General features: G+C 40.6%; 1 protein-coding gene across 3 annotated transcripts in view; it reads left to right on the top strand.

Annotated features, from left to right (window-relative positions):
• Positions 1–13,525, top strand: part of FILIP1 (filamin A interacting protein 1) — a 232,981-nt gene that overhangs the window by 163,039 nt on the left and 56,417 nt on the right. For all 3 annotated transcript variants that reach the window (XM_033217691.1, XM_033217690.1, XM_033217689.1), the window contains exon 4: positions 5,997–6,175. In XM_033217691.1, the coding sequence (XP_033073582.1) occupies positions 5,997–6,175 (179 nt within the window). The remainder of the gene's footprint in view (positions 1–5,996; positions 6,176–13,525) is intronic.

Below are 13,525 nucleotides of genomic sequence, written 5' to 3'. Positions count from 1 at the left end.
TTTGTTTTTCTAATACTGCCTTCCATATTCTACATTATGTTGGCTCCCTCAGTGAGAGATCTGAAATCAAAGAATTCTGAGTCTGCCAAGAGTATTCTTTGTTAAACCTAAATCTTACCTATTTTCATGTTCTTAATTTGGATAATCTTCATTAAAGGGCTTTTTTCCATTACACCACACCCACATTTAGACTTATCTGATGTTGTCCTGTCTACATTCCCTTTTCTTTGTCTCATCTTTCCTTCAAACACCACATCCCAACATTTCTTGAGTATGTTCACTCAGGGCCACAGTAATATTGGCGATTCCAGTGGGCGTGGTGCCTCATGCCTGTAATCCCAGCACTTTGGGAGGCTGAGGTGGGCAGATCATTTGAGGTCAGGAGTTCGAGACCAGCCTGACCAACACAATGAAACCCCATCTCTACTAAAATTACAAAACTTAGCCAGGCGTGGTGGCAGGTACCTGTAATCCCAGGTACTCTGGAGGCTGAGGAACAAGAATCGCTTGAACCTGGGAGGCCTTGGTGGTTGCAGTGAGCCGAGATTGCACCACTGCACTCCAGCCTGGGGGACAGAGCGAGACTCTTTCTCAAAAAAAAAATAAAAGTTACTAAATAAATAAATAAACATTGGCAATTCCATCTACAACAGCTGAGACACTGAAACTCACCAAATAATGCTTCAGATATCTTACCCTGATCTTCCCAGTTTTCGATTCTTAAATCTGTTCATATTTTATATAACCACTTTGAATAGATGTTGCAGTCTTTAAGGGAAGGGCCCCCATTTGAGCTCACAAAAGACTATCAGTCCATTCACAGTGTTCTCCTCAATCCCTTCCTGGATCCTAGTGCCTTCTTTGTGAGGAAAGTCACACTGCTCTGTCCTCTGGGCTCTCCTGTCTCTATCTTCTCTGGGCACGCATTCTGATTCAACAATGTCTGAAATACCTTTCATTTTAATATCCCTATTTTTAGAAGCACTTAGATCCATTTCCCCTTTGTGTAAATCTAGTTTGGTCTTTAAGACCTCATATTTTCTTTTAAGTAGATTTCTCTTTTCCTCAATTCCTTAATACTTCTCCAGTTAGCCCTTTGCAGGTAACAGAGCTAAAAACACTTCCTGAATCATGCCTTTTTATCTAAAACATACTGAAATTTCTCCTCAAGTTATTGTACTTCTCCACTAACTTTATTGATTAGAATAAGACTTCCAGGTACACTCTTTCCTTAGTAAATTTTTGGCATTTGGTGTTGTGATTATCTCATTCAATTTTCCTTCCACCTCGTCCAAGTAGAATCTACATTTCCAAAGTAATAGGTGCCCATTCTACTTTCACTAGTCATTTAATAAAACCCATTCCTGTATACTGAACCACAGCTTGGATCCTGAAAACCAAAAGCCATGTACATATAGTATCTATGATTAATGAATCTACAGAATCTTCAGAGTCTCTGGACAAGCCACATAGAGCCAAGAAAATAGACTACCTCTGTTCTCTCTTAGGAGATTGATGTAGTTCCAAACAAAATAACAAGAAACAGCATCTGGTACAGCTGATCTTTTGCTACCTATGTTATTCTTACATCCAAAACTTAAAATTGACACCTAAAACCTCACATACTAATGCTTCATAGCAGAAGAATTTATAGCCTCTACATTCTAAAGTCTGGATCTGCAGCTCTGCCTAAAAAACACACTACATACACCAATACCTCAGTAACTTATGCATTAAGAGATGAAAAGACTGCTTTCCTGATAATGTAATTACTGTTGTGGTCAAGCTGTGCTAGTGTTTGGTGAAGTGAACATTACCCACAAAGACTTCAGCCACTACTCCAGTGGCTTAGTCCGGAACTGTAGCTATCGCAAACAACCAGTCTCAAAAGCCTACAAGGATAGATGTAAAAAGGCTAAGGTCTACCCTGTTCTAGGGGGCCCCAGAACACTTGATATTTCCATGTGCTGTTTTTTTCTCCAGATGTCCATGTAATGACTATCTCTTTACATTTCCCAGTCAAACTTCCGATTAGTAATGCTCCCACCTTCCTCTCCAGAATTGCTTACATGGATTGAGAGATCCTGCAGAAGAGTTTGACCCTTCAGATCACAGTGTATCATTGTATGACAGGCAGAGTAAAAACTAAGAAACGAAAGGGCTGGGCTGCACATATCCAGTTCCCTATTCCAAATACAACTTTCAAGTAAGTCACCCCTCCTTCCTTTGGGAGGAGTTGGGTAGGGCCTGAAGAAAGAGGGAAAATACTGATCTTCAAATACTTTCCAAAGGATGGGGAGTCCTATTTTATGATAAAGCAGCAAGGCTCAAAAAGGGGGGAAAGTTGCCTTTTCTACATTTCTGATGATGATGATGTTTCAGCAATGCTTGACACGTTCTCTAAAATATGTTGAAAATCACATTTGTAGAAATTTGGAAAGTTCTTGGGGAGAAGATTTTGTAATAGGGAATGGAGCTATTATAATGGGAAAACCTCACGTATAGACTGTTTCTTTAAGACTACAAAAATTGACCGGGTTCGGTGGCTCACGCCTGTAATCCCAGTACTTTGGGAGGCAGAGGTGGGTGGATCACCTGAGGTCAGGAGTTCAAGACCAGCCTGGCCAACATAGTGAAACCCTGTCTCTACTAAAAACACAAAAACTAGCTGGGTGTGGTGGCAGGCACCTGTAATTCCAGCTACTCAGAAGGCTGAGGCAGGAGAATTGCTTAAACCCAGGAGGCAGAGGTTGCAGTGAGCCAAGATTGCACCACTGTACTCCAGCCTGTGCAACAAGAGCGAAACTTCATCTCAAAAAAAAAGAAAAAAAAAGACTACAAAAAATTATTGGAAGATATAAAAATACAATTAGCAATTCCTGATGATCTCAGATAATATCAGCCACCCATTAACATGGGCTTCTCCACCAGTCTCTATCTGGTCACCGACTCCTAAACAAGGGAAGTGGAGATCTGGGAAAAAGATAATGCAAGCAGTCTCTCTTTTATTTTGGGCCCCGGAAATGACTCACTCACAATGAACATATCATGCAATTATAGAGAGAACTTAATCCTCCTTATAACTGAAGGACAAACAGAAAACTAAAGCGGAATAGCTCTAATGCTGAGACCCTGTGGAGTTACCCCGTGGAGTTTCCGAAAGTTGGTTGTGAGATTGAGAACTGATTTTAAATATGTCTGTTTCAACTAGAACAGTTGGTTCTCAGTTGGGGTGGTGGTGGATTTTTCCCTCCAAGGAACATTTGGCAGTGTCAGGATAGTTTGGTTGTCACACAGGAGGTGGTGCTTACTGGCATCTAGTGGACAGAGGCCAGGGATGATGCTAAACATCCTCCAGCTCACAGCACCCTGAAATAAAGATTTATCTGGCCTCAGCAGTGCCAAAGTTGTGGAACACTGAACTAGAATTCAAAGGGAAGAATGGGATAGTGAGTAGGATAGGGAAATATCAAGATTGTCAGATTTGGTCCAATTTAACAAACACTTACTGAACATCAACTTTGTACCAGCACCAGAGTCTAAAAAGGTGGTCAAGGCATGATCTCTTTAAAATCATATAACCTGGCCAGGCCAGATGTGGTGGCTCGTGCCTATAATCCCAGCACTTTGGGAGGCCAAGGTGGACAGATCACCTGAGGTCAGGAGTTAGAGACCAGCCTGGCCAACATGATGAAAACTCATCTCTACTAAAAATACAAAAATTAGCTGGGCATGGTGACGTGCCCTGTAATTCCAGCTACTCAGGAGGCTGAGGCAGGAAAATCACTTGAACCCAGGAGGTGGAGGTTGCAATGAGCTGAGGTCAAGATCATGCCACGGCACTCCAACCTGGGCAACAGAGTGAGACTTGGTCTCAAATAAATAAATAAATAAATAAATAAATAATGAAAAATAAAAAAATCTTATAACCTGATCAGAGAAAGAGGCACAAAGACCTGGTAATAATTCTTTTTTATTTTGTATTTATTTATTTATTTTTTTGAGATGAAGTCTTGCTCTGTTGCCCCTGCCGGAGTGCAGTGGCACGATCTCTGCTCACTGCAAGCTCCGCCTCCCGGGTTCACGCCATTCTCCTGCCTCAGCCTCCCGAGTAGCTGGGACTTCAGGTGCCTGCCACTATGCCTGGCTAATTTTTTGTATTTTTAGTAGAGATGAGGTTTCACCGTGTTAGCCAGGATGGTCTCGATCTCGATCTCCTGACCTTGTGATCCGTCCACCTCGGCCTCCCAAAGTGCTGGGATTACAGGCCTGAGCTGCCGTGCCTGGCCCAAAACCCAATAATAATATTTATGGGTTGTTTTTTTTTTGCCTTTTTTTTGTTTTGTTTTGTTTTGGTTTTGGTTTTTGAGATGGAGTCTTGCTTTGTTGCCCAGGCTGGAGTGCAGTGGTATGATCTTGGCTTATTACAACCTCCGCCTCCTGGGTTCAAGTGATTTTTCTGCCTCAGCCTCCCAAGTAGCTGGGATTACAGGCATCTGCCACCATGTCCGGCTAATTTTTGTATTTTTAGTAGAGACAGGGTTTCACCATGTTGGTCAGGCTGGTCTCGAACTCCTAACCTCAAGCAATCCACCCGCCTCAGCCCTCCAAAGTGCTGGGATTACAGGCATGAGCCACTGCCCCTGGCCCCTGTAATAATATTTGGTAAGAACTGTTTTAGAGATATGTACTGTCTATGAGTTCTGAAATCCTCCCTATATTTAGCATCTCTTGAAAAACAGAGGACTTTGGATCCTACATATACTTTTCCTAGAAATGCAGATAGCTACAAGCTTTAAAAACAGATTGTGATGAAAATCACTTTCCAGGGGAGAAGCCTGGTGCATGTACGTGCTGAGATCTTAATTTTTCTATTAGGAAGGGTGTTATCCTCTTTCTGAGTATAGAGCTTTGTGCTATCTCATAAAACCATGAAAGAGTTGTTCTCCTGCAAGTTTAGGAACCCAAATGACCAATAAACAAATGAAAAAGTGTTTGAACTTCATCAGGTAAGTGAGCATTAAAATCACAATGAACGAACACTACACACCCACCAAAATGGTTAAAAGGTTTTTGTTGTTGTTTTTTGAGATAGAGTCTCCATCTGTTGCCCAGGCTGGAGTGCAGTGGTGAGATCTTGGCTCACTGCAACTTCTGCCTCTATGGATCAAGTGATTCTCCTGCCTCAGCCTCCTGAGTAGCTGGGATTACAGGCATGTGCTACCACATCAAACTAATTTTTGTATTTTTAGTAGAGATGGGGTTTCACCATGTTGGTCAGGCTGGTCTCGAACTCCTGACCTCGTGATCCGCCTGCCTTGGCCTCCCCGAGTGCTGGGATTACAGGCGTGAGCCACCACATCCGGCTAAAAGTTTTAAAAATACTAAGTGTTGACAAGGATGTAGAACAATCAAAACTCCTAAACACTGGTTGTAGGAGCATAAATTGGTACAGCTTCTTTGGAAAATTGCTTGGCATATCCTATGACCTATATTTGGTCATATCCTATGACCTATATTTCACTCATAGGTATATCTAATAAAGCTACATATACACATATCCTATGACCCATATTTCACTCATAGGTATACACCTGACACATATGCTATATATTCACTAAAGGACATGTATTAGAGTATTCAGAACAGTATTATTTGTAATAGACCCAAGTTGGAAACTACCCAAATGATCATCAACAGTAGAATGGATAAAATTGTGGTATATCCCACTGCCCTTAAAAAGGAAAAAGGTTTAGGAACCATGTATATGTTTACAAAAAAGCCAGAAAGCCAGAAGTTACTGCAACATTATTATGGTTGGTTTATACAGCCAATTGGCATAAAGAAACTGATACAATGGGGGAAATAGTAGTGAATACCAGACTCACTGTTCTCGCTTTCAGGTAATAAGTCACTAGACCCATGTCAACAAGTTGTTTAGAGTCCTATGCAAATGCAATAAAATATTAAGCTCTTTCCCATATTTGCTTATTCAGCTGGACAGACTTGAGGAAAAACAGAAAGAAACCTACCGGCGCATGCTAGAGCAGCTGTTGCTGGCCGAAAAGTGTCACAGGCGCACCGTGTACGAGTTAGAGAACGAGAAGCATAAACACACTGACTACATGAACAAGAGCGACGACTTCACCAACCTGCTGGAGCAGGAGCGGGAGAGGTAATGCGTACACACACCACCGGTCACATCTGCATGCCCGTAGCCCTTTCATGTGTGCTCCTCCCTTCAGGGATCAGTCTTTCAGCCAGGGGTACTGTGGACAGGTGCTCAGCATCGAATGCCAATTTCTGAATGGGTGGTAACCACAGAGAATGATACTGAATTTTACCTGAGATTGTTACATGAATGTTTTGGGGGTTGCATATAGGTAGGGCATCACATTCCCACAAGGATGTTAAAAGCCATGAAACCGTAAAGCTGGAAAGAAACTCAAGGACTTTATATTTAAACTTGATCAATGAAGCACCTACATTTGAAAAGTCTTTCTACAAATTGCTTTCTATTTGAACTAATCTAGTTTTTCTCTTTGGGGTGGGAATCAGCTTTTCAGAAAGGCAAATTATTATACTTAACAATTATAAATGAATCCTATTCATTTTTAATACCAGTGTAGAAAATGTTACTATTTGGCTGTGTATAAATCACTTAATGACTAGAACTACCTGCTGAACTTTCTAAGGACTGCATAAATTTTAAAACTTGGGGTAAAAAAAGAAACCAAACCAACTAAAAACTGACACATTTAGCCTTGATGTTTATTCTTGTAGGTATTTATTTAGTCTTCTAAGACCAGGGATTGCCACAATTGAAGCAGAGACCCCAAATTTTAAAATATTGTAATTCACTCTTCTATACCATCTGTTTTCTTTTCTCAGTATCTTTTAAATTATTATCTCCCTTCTCTTCCCTAGGCTGAATGCTTGTGTCTGTGAATTCCACAGACTTTGAAACCAATGATATTGAATCCTCATGCTTTGAGTTACCAAGCATGTCTGCTTTTGTGTTTAGAGCTTGCAAATTGAGAACCACTAGGGAACAGCTTTACCTAGCCCAACTTTATTATCTATTTAGTTACAAAAAGAGACCTAGTTTTCCCAGATTAGTGTATATATGAGAAGAAGCTATCACAATTAGACAGTAAATAAAAGCATAAAATAGAACAGGTTTGGGTTAAACATTTTTTTAAAAATTATTGGTAATGTTTATTTATTATTGGATTTGGTACATCCCTTGCGGAAGGAGAAATGGAAAAGTGAACAATGGCTAAATTGTTGTGTACTGTATCCCAGACTTATGTTTGTCTTAAGTTCCTGTTAAGCTCAAGTTAACTAGCTTCATGTTTGAACACATAGACTAACTGATTTGACATCTTGGAGTAACCAGTGAAAATAAAGCCCACCTCCTCAATCTCTGAGAACTTTCCAACCTCAAGTTATAGATATTGCAAACATGGTTCTAAGGAGAGTATAAATTACATATACAGTCATGTGTTAATGAAGGGGATGCATTCTGAGAAATCCATCATTAGGTGATTTCATCATTGTGTGAACATCATAGAGTATGCTTACACAAACTTAGATGTATAGCCAACTGCACAGCTAGGCTATATGGCACAGCCTGTTACTCTTAGGCTACAAACCTGTACAGCATGTTACTCTACTGCATTCTGCAGACAACTACAACACAATCGTAAGTATTTGTGTATCTAAACATATCAAAGGTAAGGTAAAAATATGGTATTATAATCTTATGGGATACAATGGGGGAAATGGCCGTGAATACCAGACTCACTGTTCTCCCTTTAAGGTAGTAAGTCACTAGACCCATGTCAACAAATTATTTAGAGTCCTATGCAATTGAAATAAAATATTAAGTGTATAATTAATACTAATGGTAATGAATATAAAAGTACTCTGTGGTGGCTGCACGTGGTGGTTTGCACCTGTAATCCCAGCACTTTGGGAGGCCGAGGCGGACAGATCACCTGGGGTCAGGAGTTCGAGAGCAGCCTGGCCAACATGGTGAAACCTGCCTCTGCTAAAAATACAAAAATTAGCCGGATGTGGTGGTGCACACCTGTAATCCCAGCTACTCAGCCTGACACAGGAGAATTGCTTGAACCCGGGAGGCAGAGGTTGCAGTGAGCCGAGATCGTGTCATTGCACTCCAGTCTGGGCAACAAGAGCGAAACTCTGTCCCCCCCCAAAAAATAAAACAGTCTCTGTGAACTATCATGCTCTCTTGTGCTGCCTCAGGCACACCACCATCATATATGCAGTCCCTTGTTGACAGAAGTGTTGTTATGTGGCTCAAGTCTCTATCTACAACAGTCATCTGGTTAGGCGTTCTGTGTTGGAATGTGGTCAGATAAAAAAGTAGCAACTTGGGCCGGGCGCGGTGGCTCAAGCCTGTAATCCCAGCACTTTGGGAGGCCGAGACGGGCGGATCACGAGGTCAGGAGATCGAGACCATCCTGGCTAACACGGTGAAACCCCGTCTCTACTAAAAATACAAAAAAAAAAACTAGCCGGGCGAGATGGCGGGCGCCTGTAGTCCCAGCTACTGGGGAGGCTGAGGCAGGAGAATGGCGTAAAACCCGGGAGGCGGAGCTTGCAGTGAGCTGAGATCCGGCCACTGCACTCCAGCCTGGGCGACAGAGTGAGACTCCGCCTCAAAAAAAAAAAAAAAAAAAAAAAAAAAAAAAAAAAAAAAAAAGTAGCAACTTGATATAGACTTTTTAGAATGTCGAAAATCAAATGATTCTAAGAGCACCTATGCGAATTATTTTTCATTACCTTGTAAATTACTTGATTTAGAACCAGATATCTGTCTTTTCTTCAGCTTCCCACCTAAGCTAAATGCCTGAGGTAGCATAAGGTCACTTACTGAGTCATTGGTTTAATAAAAGTGTGTAGATGGAGTGACCGTACTTGTTTCTTGTTTTCCTAATTTTTGTGTTCTGTGAGAGTAATTGAAATAATACATGATAGAGAGCATGATCATTCACAGAGTAATTTTATATTCAGTATCCACTAAGCCTACGCAGGATGTGTTTATTTACTACCTTCATGTTGGTTAACTCTAAATTAACAATTTTAATCCCCTCCCTCTTGTAGAAGTTGTTTAATTTTATTAAAACAATTACAACAGCCTCTCCTGAGCAAAGTGCTATGTAGAAAGTTTTAAAAGTTAAAAAAAAAAACTTAAAAAAAATTACCCTGACATGCTTTTGACACTTTTATCAACACCACTGGGATATGTCACCAAACTTTCACATTTTAGATAAGAATTCACTAAGAGACCTTTGACTCTCACTTAATTTTCACACCACTTTATGTTTTAAAATACTTTTTCATGGAATCAGTTATACTTGAGTGCTTAAATCTTTTTTTTTTTTTTTTCTGTCAACGTTTTATCTTAACTCAACACTCTGACCACCAGTGCACATGCCGTGGGCATTCTCTGACAGACACTTTATTCTAAATTAAACATCCCTAGTAGGACCTGATTGATAACTTAAGTTGGCATCTCTGAATTTCTCTGTGATCTGAGGCGTCCACCGTGACTTGCTTGCCAAGTTCCCGGGGCAGCGAAGTCTTTGGGATTTTTCAAAGGTCAAGCCTGGGATTCCTGCTACCCTTTGGAAACTGCCCCACTAAATCTGCTTTGGGTTAAATCCTCTGTTTGAAGTAAGCGGTCATAATTAGATCTACTTATGAGAGCTGGCAGGAGGCTGACCCCGAGACTTTCTTTCCCGCGGGCCAAGTTGCCGGGGAGCCCCTCCCCAGAGCGTACCACCGACCACGGACCTCGGCCGGGTCGCCGCATCCCTGGGGCTCTGCCAGAGAGCCTCTCCAGGAGGCTCCCGCCGAGGCGCAACGCGGCCACAGCACCTGCAGGGGAAGCTGGACTGCAGCTAATAAGGAAACGGCATTTCTGAGAACAAGTGGGAGTCCTCGTGTCCTGTAGACTGTTCCAAGTCCTTTATTTGCTTTTTATTTTTCACTCCCTTCCCCTTTTCCCGAAAAGTCCCTGGGAGCAAAAAGCAGAGCCAAGAGCTTTGCTTCGGAAACACTTCCCTTTTGTTTCTACTGTGAACATGAGTAAGGGAAGAAAGTGAAGTCTGAGATAAGCCTGAGTGGTTTTCTCCTTATAATCACTCACTCAGCTTCTCCCGCCGGTGGTGAGACTCTGCAGGCTGCCTCCATTCCAGGCGGCTTATTGATTTGGTGGTGGAGGGGTGAGGCTGGGGCGGGGCAGAGCAGGGACTCTCCGGGCACCAGAACCTTTTCAGCTCCATTCTGCTCATTTGTCCTGCTCTGTAAGGGTTTCTCACCTCTTCCAGAAAAATGGTTAAAGATAACAAAAAGGAACCCAGGCTCATAGGATCAGTAGTAGCTGTTGATAAGCCATCCAGATTCAGATGTTTGATGAAGCCAGGAGTCTGAGGCCCTGAATATTGCAAAAGATTTTGAGATCAGCCCTTTCAAATCCCTCATTGAGGCACTGAGGCCTAGAACAATTATGTAACTCAACCAAGATCACACAGTGCAGGCCACCACTCTAGCACTTGTGGGCAAGTGGATGCTTTGTGCAAAAAGTTTCATTTTTGTGTGTAGGTTCCCCACCCCCACCCTCTTATATCCAAACTATGACACAAAATTTTAAAAGGCAGAATGACTGTTATCATGAAGATATAAGCACAGAGATATTAGGACCAGGGTGTCTCTAGAATGTCAAGGTAGAAGCTTCGGCACAGTGGTCTCTCAGAAGGAGCAGCCTGGGACTTGTTTTGAAGTTGAGTCTGAATAGCACACACAGTGTTTTACTTAGCTTATATTCTATTTGGGGTAGTTATCATGGAAGGTTAATGAGGTTTGTAGGGGCACTTAATAAAGCCTTCCTCCAAATTAACTCCCTTGTTTTGCCACTGACCTAGACCCTATACGTGTGAAAACTATATAAATTATTTTTCACTTTTCAGGAATTGTTTAATTCATCTTGTATAAAAATTGCACAAATTAAGTACCTAAAATGGGCAATATATTGTTCTGGGCTTCCTTTATTCTAAGTCAACAAACTGTGATCATAATTTGTTCCATCATTTACTGCATATTTGTTTTTACAAATAATTAGAGTCCCAAATTAAAAAGAGAAAACACCATTTTAAAATGTTTTGGCTTAATTAGCACTGTTAATAATAAAAACAAAATATTTTTTATTGTATTAATTCAGGCTGCGTAAAGAAAGTCCCCTTGTCTAAATGCTATATTTGGTTTGGTCCATATTTCAAGTCAACTTGACTTTTAAAGGCATAATTCTGAGCACATGAGATCACCTTCAGAGTCTGTACTTTATTCTCTGCCTGAACTGTAAGACTTGTGATTTTAATCTTAAGCTTCACTAGGGCTGCTCCAAGAATGTCAAAATAGAGAGAACACAGTTACATCAAAAAGTGGTCTGGGACTTAAAGAAATATTTGAGGGAAATATGTGTGTGTGTGTGTGTGTGTGTGTGTATAAATGATATGGAGGAGTGCTGTCTAGATCTATCACTGTAGATACAGATTTTAAAACTTTTGGATTTTATAGGCTCAGCTGGGACTACATAAATAATTACATCATCATATAATATTGCAGCAAGCCTTCCAAGTGTAAGTTAAGTTTTTTAAAGTACAAATCAGCATCTCAAGAGAAATCCCTTAACCTGTGAAGGAGAGACTGTAAGAGCAGGGGCTTGAATGGAAGGGAAGCTTTCAAGCCCCATTTTGGTATTCTTCCTTTAAGTCAATGTGAACAGGGAGTTGGTCATGTATCTGGTGGATGATGGGACAGTCTGCACTCTTATACTTTCCTATGTGGGGGAATGACCAGTCAAAATCAACTGTTTTTGAAAACTTGCTCTAGTGGACTGGGATCTTTGGAAATATTCTTGATCCACTTTATAGAAAAAGATTCATGTCTGGTTCCCTGGAACATTATTCTTAAGTTTCTTAGGTTTAGTGCCCATATCTTAAAAGCATATTAACAAAATGGACTTTTCTCACTGGTAGCTCAGAGAATCTAAATAAAACACTCTGTAGAAAAAGGTTGCTTATGCTTTGCAAATGCTCAAGTCTTGACAAGCAGAAAGTAATCCATATGTGTAACATAACAGAAAACAACTGAGCCTTCTTCTTTGTGATTAGCACTCTGCTAGAAGCCGTTCAAAAGCAAAGTTAACTTTTATTGATCCCCGGATAAGCTAGACACATGTACCAACTTGTTTAATCCTTACAAAACTATAAGATGTGTAATTATTAGCCCCTTTTAGCAGATGAGGAGGCAGAGAAGTTAAATTCCTTCCCCCAAGGACACTTGCCAATAATTAATTGGCAGAATCAGGGTTTGAATTGAGTTTTTTTCTATAAGAAAAAAATAACTTTTCCCACTCCTAACTTCTTACCTTCTGATAAAAGTGAAAGCCTTATTTCTTCAAAGCACAGAAGGAGAAAGGTGACTTGGAAAGTTGACCAGTGACTTGAATTGCATACTTATTCTGTTGCCTGTTTAGGATTCAAATTTACAGACCTTCACTTGGTCATAAGACATACTGCCTAATATCAGTATCCCACTGATGAAGGAAATTGTTGGGAATAGACAGTTTTCAAGAAAGAAGAGGAATTAAAATTCAGAGGCCCAATGACCCAGCTGGAGTATGTTCTATAGTTTCTGAAATAATGCAGAATCAAACTCCACCTTCCATTTCGTCTTACCCTTAAAATATGCAAATCCCACTTTCTACTGGAAAAATGTAATTAAAGTAAAGGAGGCTGAGGTGACGAGGTGTTACCCCAGGGTATAGCTAGAGTATCTGTTTTGGGTGATAAGGTGGGTGCCAGGTGGTATAAAGAAAGTGAAGATACATCTTACTTGAGGGGACCGAGAAAGTAACTTAAAAAGGTAGCTTCCCAGGGTTGGAAAGTTTGGGGTTAGAAGAGTCACTTCTTTTAAAAGACCCAGGATAGTAACATACCTACTATCAGTGCTGTGGAACTAGTAGCATGTTGCTGATCTACCAGGCACCCCCCTGGATTAAATATGAAGGAGCCCATTAAAAATGCTTTTGAGGTTCATTTCACCAGATTCCACCTATACAAAGATGCTGGGTCTTGGATGGATGTGAGCTTTTTCCCAAGCTTCATAGCACTCTCATTCTCAAAGTTAATGAGCTAACGGCCTCTGATTAAAGACTGTTTAAAGTCTTAGTATTATAATGTTAACAAGGATGCCTACGAAAATGAGTTATCTGACTCACAGAAATTTCTAATTAATCAAGGTTATGCCATGAATTAATTTACTTTTACTGCTATAGAAGATATCTCTCAAATACATTTTACTTTCTTTTTAAAAAATTAAAATATACCACAAAATTCAATTAAGTCATATTTGATGATTCAGGATCTTATAGTGCTACTACCTGGATGACTCTGTACCTTATAAACTCAGAGCCTATTAGATTATATTTAAA

This window comes from Trachypithecus francoisi, unplaced genomic scaffold (genome assembly GCF_009764315.1).
Source record: "Trachypithecus francoisi isolate TF-2019V2 unplaced genomic scaffold, Tfra_2.0 Lachesis_group10, whole genome shotgun sequence".
Lineage (NCBI taxonomy): Eukaryota > Metazoa > Chordata > Mammalia > Primates > Cercopithecidae > Trachypithecus > Trachypithecus francoisi.
Note: the sequence above shows the minus strand (reverse complement) of the source record. Positions and strands in the feature narration are given on the sequence as shown.